Raw genomic sequence first — 15,359 nt, 5'->3', positions numbered from 1 at the left:
TAATAAATAGACAAAGCAACAATGTGCCCACCACCAAACCCTGGGGGATGCCACTAATAACATTAGTCTATGTAGAGCAGTGTCCATTTATTACCACTCTCTGCCATACTGCTCCAATTTGTACAGCAGTCTTCCATGTGTAACAATAGCAAAAACATTCATAATTATTTTTTGTTTCCAGTTCCTTTGTGACAACATCATAGTATCCAATGAAATTGGTCAGACAGAACTTTTCACTTAACAAACCCATGCTGTGTCTGAACTGTTATTGCAGTCTTGTCTAGGTAATCCTGCATCACTTGTTTAACCAGTGACTCCATTACTTTCCACAAAACAGAATTTAAATTAACAGGACTATAATTATTTGAGTCACCCTTTGAATCTCTTTTGTGAATTGAGGATACATCTCCAGTCCATGAGGACTTCCCCTCGCTGCCTCCTTCAATATAACTGGATATATTCCATCTGTCCCAGGTGCCTTTTTTATCTTTAACTTCAACAATTTCTCCTCCACTTTGCTCTCTGTTATTACAAAATCATTTAGCTCCCTGTTAGAGTTTAGTAAACCTCTGTCCTCCCCCTCCTTACAGAATTCCTCATGTGTGAATGTAGATGTAAAATACTCGTTCAGTTTGGCAGCTATCTGAGCAGGATCATCAACAGCCAAACCACCAACATCAAGTGGACCAATCTGATTCATCCCCTTCCTTCTAGAGTTTACATAAGTAAAGTAAGTGTTTGTTTTTCTTTGCATCCTTTGCAAAGGATTACTCATAATCAGCCTTTGCTTGCCTAACTTCCTTTTTGACTTGATTACAGACTATATATTAGCAGGTGACACAGGATGCAAAAAATAATTTTGATATCATATATTTGGATTTCGGGAAAGCTTTTGACACTGTTGCGTATGGAAGACTATTGTACAAATTGGAGCAGAATGGTATTAAGGGTAAGTTGCTACAATGGATAAAAGGATGATTGAGTGGGAGAAGACAGAGGGTGGTAATTAATGGGTGTTGCTCTTTGTGGACTAATGTTATTAGTGGAGTCCCATAGGGTTCGGTGTTGGGTCCTCTGTTTTGTATATTTATCAATGATATATCAGGCTTAGTGTCGAAGTTTGCAGATGATACTAAGGTTGGCAGGGTTGTTAATGACAGTAATGGCAGTGCGCTACTGCAACAGGATCTAGATAATTTGGGCAGATGGGTTAAGAAGTGGAAACTGAAGTTTAACCTTGACAAATGCAAAGTACTGCATATGGGTAGAAGTAACCCCAGAGAAACGTACCAACTGTGTGGTACTACACTTAAGATGGTAGAAAATGAAAAAGCCCTGGGAGTAATTGTGCAGTCAAATATGAAGTTTTCTGAGCAATGCAGACAGGCTGCCAGGGCAGGTCATGGGGTTTTGTCAATGATATATAGGAATTTTGCTAGCAGGGAAAAGGAGGTGATTGTCCCTCTGTATAAGGCAATGGTCAGGCCACATTTTAGAAAGGATGTAGATTTGCTTGAGCATGTACAGAGAAGGGCAACAAGATTGGTGAGGGGAATGAAGGGATCCTCTTACCAAGAGAGGCTTAAATTCTGCAAATTGCAGTGACTGGAGACTAGGCACCTGTGCGGTGATCTGATTGAGGTGTATAAGGCCTTGAAATGGTTGAGTACGCTGAATTCTGATGGGATCCTTCCACTTGTTCAGATTACAAACCTAAGGGGGCATAAATTCAAATTAAGAAAAAACAGATGTAGAATAGACGTGCGGAAATTTGCTGGAACAAACTTCCATCTGTCGTTGTGGAAGTTGATAAGTTAAATAAATTTGAGGGAATGGTGTGATTTTTTTTTTTTTTTTTTTTTTTTGGCTGATGCTGCATAAACTCATACACTTGGTTTCTTGCATCACATGTCACTACTACTACTATATGAATCCTGCACATTTTTCTTCTCTGAAATCCATTTAGGCCTAAATCTTGAACAATATTTCTTAGTTTGTTATTTGGTTTTTAGGAGCATTAGCAACTAAGGCCATATTGCTTCGGGATATGTGGTTGTCATTCCTTGACCCTTCCGTATTTGGTGGTGACGGGCTTGAACCCCAATCTAATCAAGAAGTGTGTACTACGCACTGCTGCTCCTTCCCACCTGGCTACGGAGGCACCTTTCTTAGTTGGTATGAAAAGCCTAGTAAAGTAGCTTTCGTGATTAATTACCTGAAGGCCTCCCACTTAGAATTCAAAAACTGCTTGAGACCACTATAGTCACCTTTACGAAAACAAAACCCCTGATAGTAGTTACATCTTTAAGTAAATCCCACATCAATAGACTGTGATCACTGTCACCTAGTGGTTCCTTTATGTGCAAATTCCAAAAGCATGAGTCATCACTGCTGATAATCGGATCAAGAGTATTACCCCCCCCCAAACATGTTGCTGTAGAAAACAATCCTCCAATAAATCTACAAAATTCTTGCTAGTGTGCGAGTGACCAATCCACAAGTTCCAGTCAATATCTCCCATTACAATGCATTCTGATTTACTGGCCCACTCTATTCTCCGCACAATCATTCATTGTACTCGTCAGAGTCATTAGGCCTATAACACATTCCTACTCTCATTTTCCCTTTCCTAGTGTTTATGCCACATCAAGCAGACTCAACATTGGACTTCCTTAACTAACAGCATATATATCCCCTCCTCCCTTTTGGTACTCTCCAAATTCCAATTCTGCACTGCTTTTATCTGTACGACACTATCCCTGATATCCCAACAATATCTGCCTTTGATGCCTTGATCAGCTAATTTATTTACTATATATACTTCTAGCATTGCACCTGTAGTTACTCGTTCCATGAAATTATGTGCTGACCAAGAATCTGTGAGCAATTCAAGTTACTGATGTTGAAAGTTTTTCATGTTAAATTAACTGCTAACTTTACACAAATATGGAAGTCTACTGTATTCATCTGACATTTTCAGATAAATGTTCATGATAATCCTCAGTGACCACTAGAAGGAATCAATTTAAAAGCATTCAAATATTTCCTTGTTTGCCTCAAGCACAGAAATATATTAGGTATGTCTTAGCTATAAAATGTAACATTTCTAAACAAATTAATCACGACATCTAAAATCTGTAGTAATTTTGAATCATTCTGCATTTAATAAATATCTATGACAGTCTGATTGGAAATTACAAAAAACAACTTTGATAATTTCAAATAAACTAATTTAGTAATACAATTAGTGGGTAAATTCTCAGATGCAACAATTGAGAATCAAACCTGATTCAAATTTACTAAATATTACCTCTATTGGTGGATATTCAGGATAGGGATCTCTGAAATCCTGAAGAGTTGGTCTTCGAGTTTGCCACACTCTCTCTGCTGTTTCATTAAAAACCTGGAAAAATAAATGTATTAACTGTAAGTGCTCATATATGTAGCAAATAATTTTTTTATAAAAAATGATTATTTGCAAACTTCCCTCCTCTCCATGATGAGTGGTTAATCCTAATTTGTATTTTCAATGATATGTGGGTAACAATGCAAAAATAATTATCAAAAAATTGTCCTTTTTTTTTGCTCAGCTATAGATGGGGGATTACATTTTGAACCTTTTTCCTGTGGCAAAATTTAGATATAGCATTTTTGTGAAACAATGGACACTGTGTAGAAAGGAATAGACCATATCAGACAAGAAGTGGTTTTTAACCTGTTATTAGTCATGTGGGGATAACTTTTATGTATACTCCTACATAAAAAGTTCTGGTCCAGCCATAAGCCTAAGTAATGTTCTGAAAGACTGGTCAGCAAAAGTAATTAGATCACTAGCATAAATTTTTTTGCCAGGAGAGGGGCAAACTCTGAAAAAGAATTATTAAGTCCTAGAATAGAAAGATCAGGTTTTTCTTTCTCCACTTCAGTGTTAAACAATATTAACCTGTTTCATGTTTATATATAAAAAGGTGCAGCTGAATAGCATTCATTTTCCAAAGGCTTAAGCCATACTAAGCCTAGATTGGGCTGGGCTTAAAGGCTTTGAAAAAATGAATTATGGCAAGAAGCTGCTTCCTTTCACATGCCTGGTGTTATTTTTCTTAACCCTGTGCAGTGATTTTCTTTGCTTTAAATTTGTTATCATTTTGCCTTGATTACCCAACATTAGAGTTGTCAGAGAAACTGACAAGAATTTTAAAAAAATTGTTACTTTTTTCATGTAATAATATCCTCTACATCTATTTATGTACAGGATGTTTTTTATTCATCCACAGAATATTTTTTAGAAAGAGTAATTACTGCTTGAACTATATTTAACAGCATTTGGAAATTAATGTTCAATGAGCCAGAGCATGAAGTTGCACGAATGTTTCCTACAGCACAGAAAAATTCCATATTCAATTGCATTCTTCTGGAACATTGTCTTTGAAATAACTCCAGAAATTGGTGTCACCTTGGGGTAGCAATTAGAAACCTCTGTTATCAAAAATTTCAACTGGGAACTCCAGGACAATTCCTGTAATATGGTGTCCTCACAGAATCTTATTGAAACCAGATGTCATAGCTATATCAAAAAAAAAGGCATAAAAATGCAGAGTGTATACCACATGGTGACCCTATGTGCATGTAATAGGTTGGTTGTCAAATAAAGGCTGCCATAGCCTAGTGATCAGGCACGTGGGTGCATAAAGTAGACGTGCCTTGAGTGACCAGGGTTCAAGCCCGTGACTGCTGAATACGGTGCTGTTTCTTGTATTCTGTCTATCTTGTGAACTCCTCTGACCGTTTGGTCATCCCGGAGTATAAACAGAAAATTTATTTATTAATAAAGTGTGAATTCTCCAGAGCCCAAAATCATGCATTTTGTTAATTCACATACCTATCTGAATGAAAGTGGTTTCTTTATAGTGTTAGGTTTCCTCTTAGAGTGTAATGAATTCTGTGGCTGGCTAAGCTAAATTTTGTAAAGATATTTAGACAAATCACTTGATTTAATGACATATGTCATTCGGAATACAGTTGACATGCATGACCCTTTCCTTTCATCTAACATGGCAATAATAGGTACTACACCATAAAATTGTTATAAATTATAACAATATGATTTTTTAGCCTTCATAAATACACTGGTGTGCAAAACTTAAGGACCAACTATTTCTAAAGGTTACAACCACAAAATCAAACAAAACAGCCTGTGGCGATTCAGTAGAAAGCTGGTGCACATGCAAAAATTTGAATCATGACGAGAGGGCTCACACAAACAGATAAAAGCAGCAGTTATGTGGAAATTACTGAATGGTGAGCACAATTGCTACAGACAATGAAATGGCCAATAGACAACATCTGGATGACTTTACCCGGGGTCAAATAATTGGGCAGCTTGAGGAAGTGTGAGGAGTTTGGCTGCAGAGTTCCGTATTGCTCATAGCATCATCTCACGTGCATGGTCGGCCTTCAAAACGACCAGTGGTGGTCGTCCATGAAAGACAATGCCCGACAAACTCTATATATCCCTACCAGACAGTGGGATCCACTGCAAACCAGCTGCATGGGATATCACGGTTTAATGTAGCCAGGCGACTCTACAAAGTTGGACTGTTTGCTGTGTCCCTTTAACACCATTTACAGTGGTGCATCGAACACAAGGACTGGACAGCAGTGCAATGGGGAAAGGTACTCTTTACTGATGAGTAGATTCAGTCTCAGCAGCTGTTCTGGCAAAGGTTAGCACACAGTATCATCCTGCAAACATCACTGAAAGGGATCTATATGGCGGTCGAGGTGTTCTTGTCTGAGGAGGCGTTATCTTGGATGGATGTACACAACTCCAGATACTGTAACCGGGCATGTTACTGTACTGAGGTAATCCTTTTCCCTTGTGCGTCTGCTTCGAGTTCGTGTTTATGGATGATAATGCCATACCCATTGCATTGCAACTGTTGATATGCTTTTGGAAAGTGAGGACATTGTTCATATGGATTGGCCTGCCCATTCCACCGATCTAAATCCCATCGAACAAATATGGGACGCTCTGGGGAAATGCCTAGCAGCACATTCACCAGCTGAAGATGGCACTGACAGAGGAATAGACGATGTTACCGTTATTATTATTCGGTTTAACGATACTGTTACTGTTGTTTGGTTTTTAGGAGCATTAGCAACTAAGGCCATATTGCTCCGGGATATGCGGTGGTCATTCCCTGACCTTTCCGCATCCTCCGTATTTGGTGGTGACAGGCTCGAACCCCGGTCTAATCAAGAAGCGTGTGCTACGCACTGCTGCTCCTTCCCACCTGGCTACGGAGGCACCCGGTTTAACGACACAAGGGCTACTAAGGCCAAATTGTGTCTGTTCATTGTTAGAGAGATTAAATTATATGTACAAGCCAATATGTTTTAGATATAAAAGTTCTTCAATATTTGCTTCATTTCTTAGGAAATGAGATAAATCAGGTGATATATTCAACGTGGAGAGTGACTGAAAAGTGTTTGACCGGATGGTTGAATGTAAAGGACAATCAACAAGAAAATGATGGACCGTAAGTTGCGTCTGACAGGATGAGCAATGTGGTGGGTTTTCTCCCAATAATAGAAAGAGATGAGTATGTCCAATTCTGAGTCTTGCCAGTACCACTTCGTTTCGTCGGATCTTCTTTTATCTGATAAAGTTTATTGTTGGTGTAGCTTTTCCAGGTCTGTGACCATTTATCGTAGCACGCTTTGCGTATGACAGACTTAGAGTAAGGAACCTGAGGATGTTGTGGGTTGAGGGTGTTTAGTGGCAAAGTCAGCATTTTCATTTCCCAGAATGCCTGAATCCAGCAAAAACTGATTGAACACACTGCAAGTGAATAGCTGGGAATGAATCTGTTTCAATGTAGGATGAGAAGAGGAGAAATTCTTCCTTATGGCAGAGACAGCACTAAGAGAATCTGTGTAAATTATGGCAGATGAGATGGAAAGCTCAATAATCTTACTCAGCGCTAACTTAATGACATGTAATTCAGCTGTGAAGATGCTGCAAGCAAGCGGTAGTGTGGTTGAACTTGTACATAAAGGAAAAACTGCCGCAGCAGCTACCATACTCTCAGTTTTGGAACCATCTGTATAAATTTTACAGGATGGTTGTTCATAGTAGCATGAGCTGAATGTAACTGTCTGATATTGCAGGGAGGTATAATATTTTTCCCCCACTGGAGGAAGTGTATATCTTGAGAGACAGACACTTATCTCCAAGGAGCAACAGGTGTAGTTGTCTTGGAAAATTTCATTTAAATTGACATTCCAAGTCTGAAAAAGCTCTTTGATCCTGAGCGAGGCAGGTCTATTTTCATTTGGCTTGCTCTCATAGAAGGATTCCCAACAAGTATTATAAAGATGCTCCCAACTTTGGTGAGATGGTAGACTCTGGATCTTAGCAGCGTAGTGGAGCTGTAGTATTTTTCTATGCAGGTGTAATGGGTATATCGTGCATTTCAATATATAGACTTTGGATCAGAGAAGTCCTCAGGGCACTGTGATGGATCATATTTAGCTGTTTTAAAGTAGTGCTCCTGGCAGAGTCATACACTGAACAACCATAATCTAATCGTGAATGGATTAAACTTCTACAAAGATGCAGCAAAGTATACCGATCAGCTCCTCATGACATAGATGAGACCGATCAATGTATATTCAAATGGTTTATATAAGAAGTTCTCAAATAAGTGATGTGTGCTTGGAAATTTAGTTTGCGGTCTAATAGTAGCTTGTTAATACAGTTAAAGAAATTTAACGGTATTAGCAAGCAGGATTGGAGTATTGTTTATTTGTAGTTCAGGTTGGAGAGCTCGTTTCTTGAAAAAGTGAGTGACAGTGCATTTCTTTTCTGACGGAATGGCTACAGACTATTTTTGTTATGGCAAGTTTGGAGCTGCCGTTCGATGGTATTCATACTTTGAGACTGACAGGAAATGGTAAGGTCATCTGCATACATATAAGTTTGAACAGTTTTTGGAACATCTTGTGTCATGCTGCTAACTCAGATTGAAAACAGTGTTGGACTAAGTATTGATCCCTGCGGGACTCCCTCTTCCTGAATGTGAGATGTAGAGAGAGTACATTTTTATATCGGACCTGAAAAGAATGCAACTGCAGGAAATTCTGAATTGTTTCCAGAAAATGGCACCTAAGCCCCATAATAATACCAAATGCCTTTTCAAGATTTAAATTGACCATGACTAGATGTTATTTCATGACAAAGGCATTGCGGATATGAGACTCGGCTTTAATGAGCACATCTAGGGTTGATCTATTTTTTCAAAAGCCATACTGATGATCTGGAAGGAGATTTTTCTGACTCCAGGATGTAAGTGAGCCTAGTATAAACCAGTCTTTCAAAAAATTTTCCCATGCAGTTCGTAAGAGATATTGGCCTGTAATTTTCAACACATGAAGGATTTTTTCCTGGTTTTGGTAATGTGATAATGAACGAATGGTGCCATGAAGGATAGGCATTTTCAGAGAAGATCTGATTATAAAAAATTAATAGGGTTCTCCAAGTAAATGCTTTAGCATAATGTAATGAACTCCATCTGGACCTGCAGCACTATTGGAAGATCTGTTTAATGATTCTATTAATGTAAACAGTTGGTTGTACGGGAATGAGCAGCGCGTGAAGTTGATTTTATACCATTTTGCACCTGCTTTAATGTTCTGGAAGGTGGACACATAGGTGGCAGAAGCTGAGATTTTTGCAAATAATTCTGCTAATGCATTTGCAACTTCTTTAGGATCAGAAACGTCTTTCCCTTTTCAATGAAATATCGGAGAGGGCAACCAAGCAAATTTGCCATTTAATGCCTGTATTCTTTTCCAGATGATCCGTGTCTTTGGTGATGGTTGAGGCAATCCATGAATCCCGTTTTGCATTCCGCCTAAATTGTCTAGCTTTTGCTTTAAGTCTTTTAAAAGCAATTAGGTTACTAGTGGTGGGATACTTGTGGAAATTATTCCAAGCACGGTAGTCTGGCAATTAAACAATCTCTATTCCACCAGAGATTTGTGTTTTTGATATGGCATGGATTTTGGAATGGAGGCCTTAGTTGCAGTCAGAATCTGATTGGTTATGTAAGTGTTTACCTCATAAATATGTTGTCTTTGAACAATAAAATCTGTCTAAGTATTTGGGCAGAATAGCCACCCCAGTTTGCCTTTTTAAACTGCCAAGTGGATCATTGATCAGGATTTAGAGTTACCACTGTTTGTAGCGAGCAGTTAATACCGACCATGTCATGATTGGAAATATGGATGGAGAACAAATTGACAAGTCTATTGCGGAAGCAGATCCGGTTGCTAAGTGGATGTAGGCAGGAGATCCAGAATTTATTCATGCATAATAAATTAAGATCATTATTATACATGAATTCCTCTATCCATTGTGGCAGATCCCCACAATGGATGGTGTCCATTAAAGTTACCAAAAAGACAAATGGGAGTTGTGCACTGAGGTTGTCAAGTTCTGAAAGCAGAAGTGGTGCAGATGGCGGAATGTAAATGGAAACAACGGTGTATCAACTGCAAGGTGAGCTGCCACAGCTTCTACAGTAGTTCTCAATTGGATTGGCCTAGATGGTATGTTAGCATTAACAAGAATAGCAACTCCTCCACATGCAGGTGATTCTGAGTTCCTATCTTGTCTGTAAATGGTATAACTTTGAAAATTTTGGCAAAACTTGGGGTGACAAAAATGTTTTCTGTAAGCATACACCTATGGGATTGAATTGAGCTATTAAACCTCTTAAGTCATCAGAATGACTGCTTAGTCCTCTGCAATTCCATTGTATGATGTTATGCAATATTTAGGTTTACCTGAGGATGATTCATCTGACATGTTTTTTGTACATGGGACATTTTTTCCAGTCCTATTTTGAGAATGTGGGGTGTCCAATCTGCATGGAGTTCTAAAATGAGCTCCTCATTATCTAGCGGCTCATCTACATCCATACTTTTGGTGGGAGATTCCATTTTTTTAGAGACTGAGTCAGATTTTAATTGTTCTTTTTCAACTGGGACCGATGGGGTATGAGTAGGAATACTGATTGGAGTATTATCTTTTTTTAGAGGTTGAAAGTGTAGATTTAAGCCAATTTGTCAGGCAGAACTGATACATCTGTTTGAGCTGCATAAGAACAACCACAGGGCATGGTCAACATAATTTGTCTATGGGACTTTTATTTTCAATTTTCTTTCCTGTTAGCAATTTTCTTTCCTGTTAGCAAGTTTTGGAAAAGGATGGCTTCCTTTGCAGTTTGGACAAAGAGGGGTTTTGACTGAGCAATCCGCTTGGGTGATCTTTAGAGCCGCAGCTGGGACATATGGCTTCCCCTCAACAAGTTTGTTGGGAATGACCATATTTCTGACATTTAAAGCAATGAACAGGATTCGGGATGTAAGGTCAAATCCGAGAGTTTAAATAACCAGCTTTAATAGAGGATGGTAAATCTGGAGTGCTAAATGTTGGAGTAAGATTTCCATCTTTTTTGTCATGATCCATTTTACATTTATTACTTTCTGACTGCTGAGTTCTTGGAGTAGTACTTCTTCAGATACTGTAATTAGGTCCCACTCACTGATGACACCTTTTGATGAATTTAGTGTTTTGTGGGGAGTAATTGATACTGTCAACCCACCAAATGTTGTTTTTAACAACTGCTCAGAATGTTTTGAGGTGGCTGTTTCTATCAGAAGGTCTCCAGATTGCAGTCTTTTAACCTTTTTGGTGATCCAGCAATAGACTCCAAGATTTTCTGAATAAAGAATGGTGATAATTTACCCACAGGTTGGGCGGATAGGGAATGAATCACCAGGAAGTTTGGAAAATCGTCATGACATTCTGCTTCTTTTCGCAGTCTTTAGTCGTGGCCAGTGTTAGAAGCTTCTGCTCTTAATGTCAAAGGCTTTGAGTCTGGATAATGATTTTTGGTCCTGGGGGTTTGCCTTTACCACCACGGAGAGGCAGGAGCAGTGCTGCTTGGTGGCCAAGTGTAAAGTTAGTTAGTACGACTAGCTAAATTAAAGAAAAAGGTACTTGCCTTCTTCTGGGATCTCTTCTTAGTGTTTTTAAGTAAGTAGAGCTACTTAACAGAAAATTTTAATACTACGAGAAAAAACAAGGAAAACTCTGTCGCTGGGAAGAAAAATGCTTTATAAACCCGCAAGAACTTATCAACAACATTGTTCTAAGTATGGACAGGCAGTGCAAAGCCTGCATTTGACATTAGGGGTGGCCATATCTTCTATTGAGGACCACCTCTCCATCTTTGGCAGTGATGCATCTGTATCATGGCAGCCAGTGTTATGTAGCCATTTTTGAATAAAGTCCCTCTGTGCCATTTTGTTTCCGTTGTTGTGTTGGTGTTGTTTTCTTCATCATTTCTGTACCTCATGAGGTTCCTTTGGTATGCTTTTCCCATATCCAGGCCACTCCTATGAGAAGGTACACGTGAAATCCTGAGTGGTCCTTAAGTTTTGCACACCAGTGTAATACTGAACAGTGACCACAATTGTAGCAAAATTCCCTCATTTTTGAGTATACTAGGCTGAGTAAGAAACAATTTCAAATATTTTATCAGAATAAAATAATGACTGACTACTAAAGATAACAAGAACCAATAATAATAAAAGAGTCAGATTGGTATAGTTCGAAAATCTCCAAACTTCCCTCAAATCAGCTATGTGCCCCATTAACAGGTTGGATCGAGCCTTTTGTTTCGATATTTAATACATCCCCTGTAACATCATTATTAAGGAGTCTTTTTTATGTTTTCTACCAGACACTGTTTACTTACAGAGAAACCAGTTATTATTATTAGCCATGTGGTGCAAGGAAGCCTGAGGCTTATGCTGCACCAGCCAAGAAAGAGAAGAATGATGATATTCAGCTCAGGACCCTGGATGTGCCAAGCTCATACTCACCAGATGTTAAATTAGTCTCATTTTTAAGAACCTGGATAAAGAAGGAATCCAGTCTATCATTTTGAACTTGAATGTTCAAAGCACTCTTTGGATATGTATACTTTTATACTACTGAGATAGGGGTCAAATAAAAAGAAATCATGGTAGAAAAGTAAAGAGAAAGAGACATACTGGTAGAAGGAGAAATACACAGTCCTGGCTAATGCTGGAAACTTAATGACATGGTGTAAAGAAACTCTAACAAATTTATACTTCAAGGGACAGTACCTAATAAACTTCTGTATGATTTTGATGGCAGAAATTCTAAGCTTTCCATTTTTTTAATTAACTAATATTTGAGAAGGCTCTCTATGATTGTGACAGTAGATATGGAAATCAGGACTCAATACAATTCATGTTTTGTAAGAAAAAAATGTTAATTTTCTCAAAAACCAAATGTGATCAAGTTCAGTCATATTCTTGTTCAGCACTACAAAGTACACATAAATCATATATTTCGTTATGAGAAAAACAAAAAAAGTTTAAATTTGTGTTGGTCAGCATAATTTTCAAATTCTCTGGGTAAGATTTTGTGATGTACTGTGTAAATCAAAGAATAAATATCAAGAAAAGCATTTTTTATGCTAGATAAAGCTGAAGGAACATCATGATGGAGAACATCTGCTCCCAGTCTTGTACTAAAATGAACGCACATACATTATTATTTATGGCCTGAAAAATTTTTATGCCTCAGCTCACAATAGTTCAAGTTGGCCCCAATGCTAGATTAACAAGAAAATGTTGCAGAAGACCAATATCATAAAACAAAACTAGTACCTTACACATGTGTACAATGTAGATTGGACCAGAGCACTGTTCATCCTTAATTATTTTTAATAAGCATTCCATTTCAACCCCCAAGTTAAATATATAATGTTGAAAGTATTTTATTTTCAAAAGTTAAGGTACTCTGGTGCTGCTGAAGTTAAAAATAAAATCTTGGTGAAATACTCTGTTCATTACTGATAGCTCCCATTTTTATGAAAAATTCTAAATGAGAGTTAAAAGGAAGTGAACAAAACCACATATTCCTTCTGCAACACAGATAACCTAACTTTTATATTTAAAAGTCCTTACAAAAGCAGTAAGTATGCAGTATTAATTCAGCAAATTTACAGCTTTATAATCTTCAAGCCTATGTTCTGGTACTGGAAGTTGTAATTTGGATAGACATATCTGATCTATGACAAGGATTGCCTTTTGAAACTTCAGTTATATGTGGTTTTACATCATGACAGTTAAGTAAATAGGAGGAGGGTTATAGTGATATGAGAGGAAAAACAACTATGTTAGCTATTAAATTTTGGTATCAGCAAATGCTGACTTGTGTGCTACAGATTTTAGGCAAAATCATCTTAAGAAAGACATAATTGATTGCTGAAACAAACTTCCATCTGTCGTTGTAGAAGTTGATTGCTTAAATAGAATCAAGGAGAAGTGGATGGGTGAAATGAGAAGGGTTTTTTTTTTTTTTTTTTTTTTTTTGGCTGATGCTATATAAGCTTGTTTTCTTGTAGAACTCAAGCCACATTCTGTATGAAAATATAGTATGTTCACTTTATTAACCTCAGACTAGTACTGTATCATTATTTTAATCAAAATGTACACTTAATACCACTGGCATTCCTTTTCAGTAGCAGAATCAAGAGGTGGAGGGATCTGAATTTCACTAAAGCTGTTTTTAATTGTTCCACAAAATTGAGGTGGCTAAACTGGAAATTCGTTTAACATCATTATCCATTACAGTAGCCTATTTTCCTCTCCTAATGCACACAATTATATAATGAATTCAATCAGTGACTAATTGTCTCTATTCCATTTTCCTGGATGAATATTATTTAGTCAATAAGTTTAATTATGTTAGGATATTTTTAGAAGAAAGTTACTCCTTTGGTCATATCTGCTTTAATGATGACAACTTCTGTTTTCACAGGCAACAATTGGAAAATTTACTGCAGATGGAGTTGTGAATATTAAACACTTTTTTTTTTTACAATGTGAAAAGTATTGCTTACCTGTACGTAAGCAAAAAACTAAATGTGTCTACACTCTTCTAGGATGTAACCAACACAAAATTCTGCCATAATGGTGCAACTGCAGCCTGAAACAAAGCATCATGTGCGTAAAAACAGATAAATAGGATTTGATCCAACATTTCGAGTGTCAAAACTTGAAATGTTGGTTCAAATCCTATTTTCACCAGACAACTTTAGAAAGTGAATTAACAAATGAACTTCAAGAATCATTTTTAATCCCCAGTTTAATGGAGATTTAAACACATTTAACATAATGCTAAGCATTGGTGCCAGAGAATCTGCTGCACCACGGTCAAGAGGTGGTATATCCAGAGCATGGTTTATTTTGAACTGTTGCAGCTAATAAAACCACCATCACTATTGAATACTACAATGAAAGAGAAACTTTATTCTGTGGCCAGTTGCATGGATCACTTGTGGCTTGGTTTGGAAAAAAATTTCATATTTGTCAGATTATGCAACACATAATTACCACCTATTCAAATCTTGAACGTTTACACTATGATAAGTGTCTTGAATGCATTTTTTTGTAAAAGTCAAAAGAATTATTTTATTATAAAATTCTTTCCGAAGTTGGCAAAAAGTCACAGATAATGAAGGAAAAACCACTGCAAAGCAACTACTTTACTTATGGGATTACCTCATAAATTAATGCAGCCATTTCTTTCATCACCGCACTTATTGTTACCATTATATATCTCAATAAGTAGGGTTAAGAGGATACGTAACCAGACTTGAGCTCTGTTAACCATTAGATTCAAATTAAGAAACAGATATTTTATGAGTATTAATGTCATCCTGTTAGATTACACTGGGTGTTCTATTTTCATTTAAAAGCAGCTGAAATTTTTTAAAGTTAAAATTGTACCAAAATCTTTTTTTTTTATAGCATCAGCCAAAAGAAAAAAAATAAATAAAACCCTTCTCATTTTACCCATCCACTTGTTCCAAGTGTTTGTCTAGTTCTGCCTTGAATCTATTTAAGCTATCAACTTCTACAACAACAGATGGAAGTTTATTCCAGCAATCAATTAGATGTTTCTGCTTAAAAATTTAAGACATATATGTACACTGTATTTATAAATTAGGTTTTTTTTTTATTACCTTACGTTGGAGAAGAACAATCAACTGCCACCTTAATATAAGGCCCCGATATCTTCCAAATGTCCTAGAATGCTCAACAACACACTACAATAAAATTGAATTTAATTTAATACAACAATAATCATAAACATTTGCATTGTACAGCTCAAGAGTAGCAATATTAATTAGGGAAAGCCCCATTTGCTTTGTACTTTTAAAATGATTTGAAGGTTCGCCTTTCATTTT

At 37.1% G+C, this 15,359-nt stretch overlaps 1 protein-coding gene across 1 annotated transcript in view; it reads right to left on the bottom strand.

Annotated features, from left to right (window-relative positions):
• Positions 1–15,359, bottom strand: part of LOC150076454 (H(+)/Cl(-) exchange transporter 7-like) — a 474,124-nt gene that overhangs the window by 38,342 nt on the left and 420,423 nt on the right. Inside the window, exons 19-20 of the mRNA XM_090387363.1 lie at positions 15,135–15,218; positions 3,311–3,403 (exon numbers count right to left, since the gene is read on the bottom strand). Coding sequence (XP_090243489.1) covers positions 3,311–3,403; positions 15,135–15,218 — 177 coding nt within the window. The remainder of the gene's footprint in view (positions 1–3,310; positions 3,404–15,134; positions 15,219–15,359) is intronic.

This window comes from Mastigoproctus giganteus, chromosome 13, assembly GCF_048544385.1.
Source record: "Mastigoproctus giganteus isolate SK-2022 chromosome 13, ASM4854438v1, whole genome shotgun sequence".
NCBI classification, from domain to species: Eukaryota; Metazoa; Arthropoda; class Arachnida; order Uropygi; family Thelyphonidae; genus Mastigoproctus; species Mastigoproctus giganteus.
The sequence above is the reverse complement of the archived record's forward strand: the minus strand, read 5'-3'. Positions and strand labels throughout refer to the sequence as shown.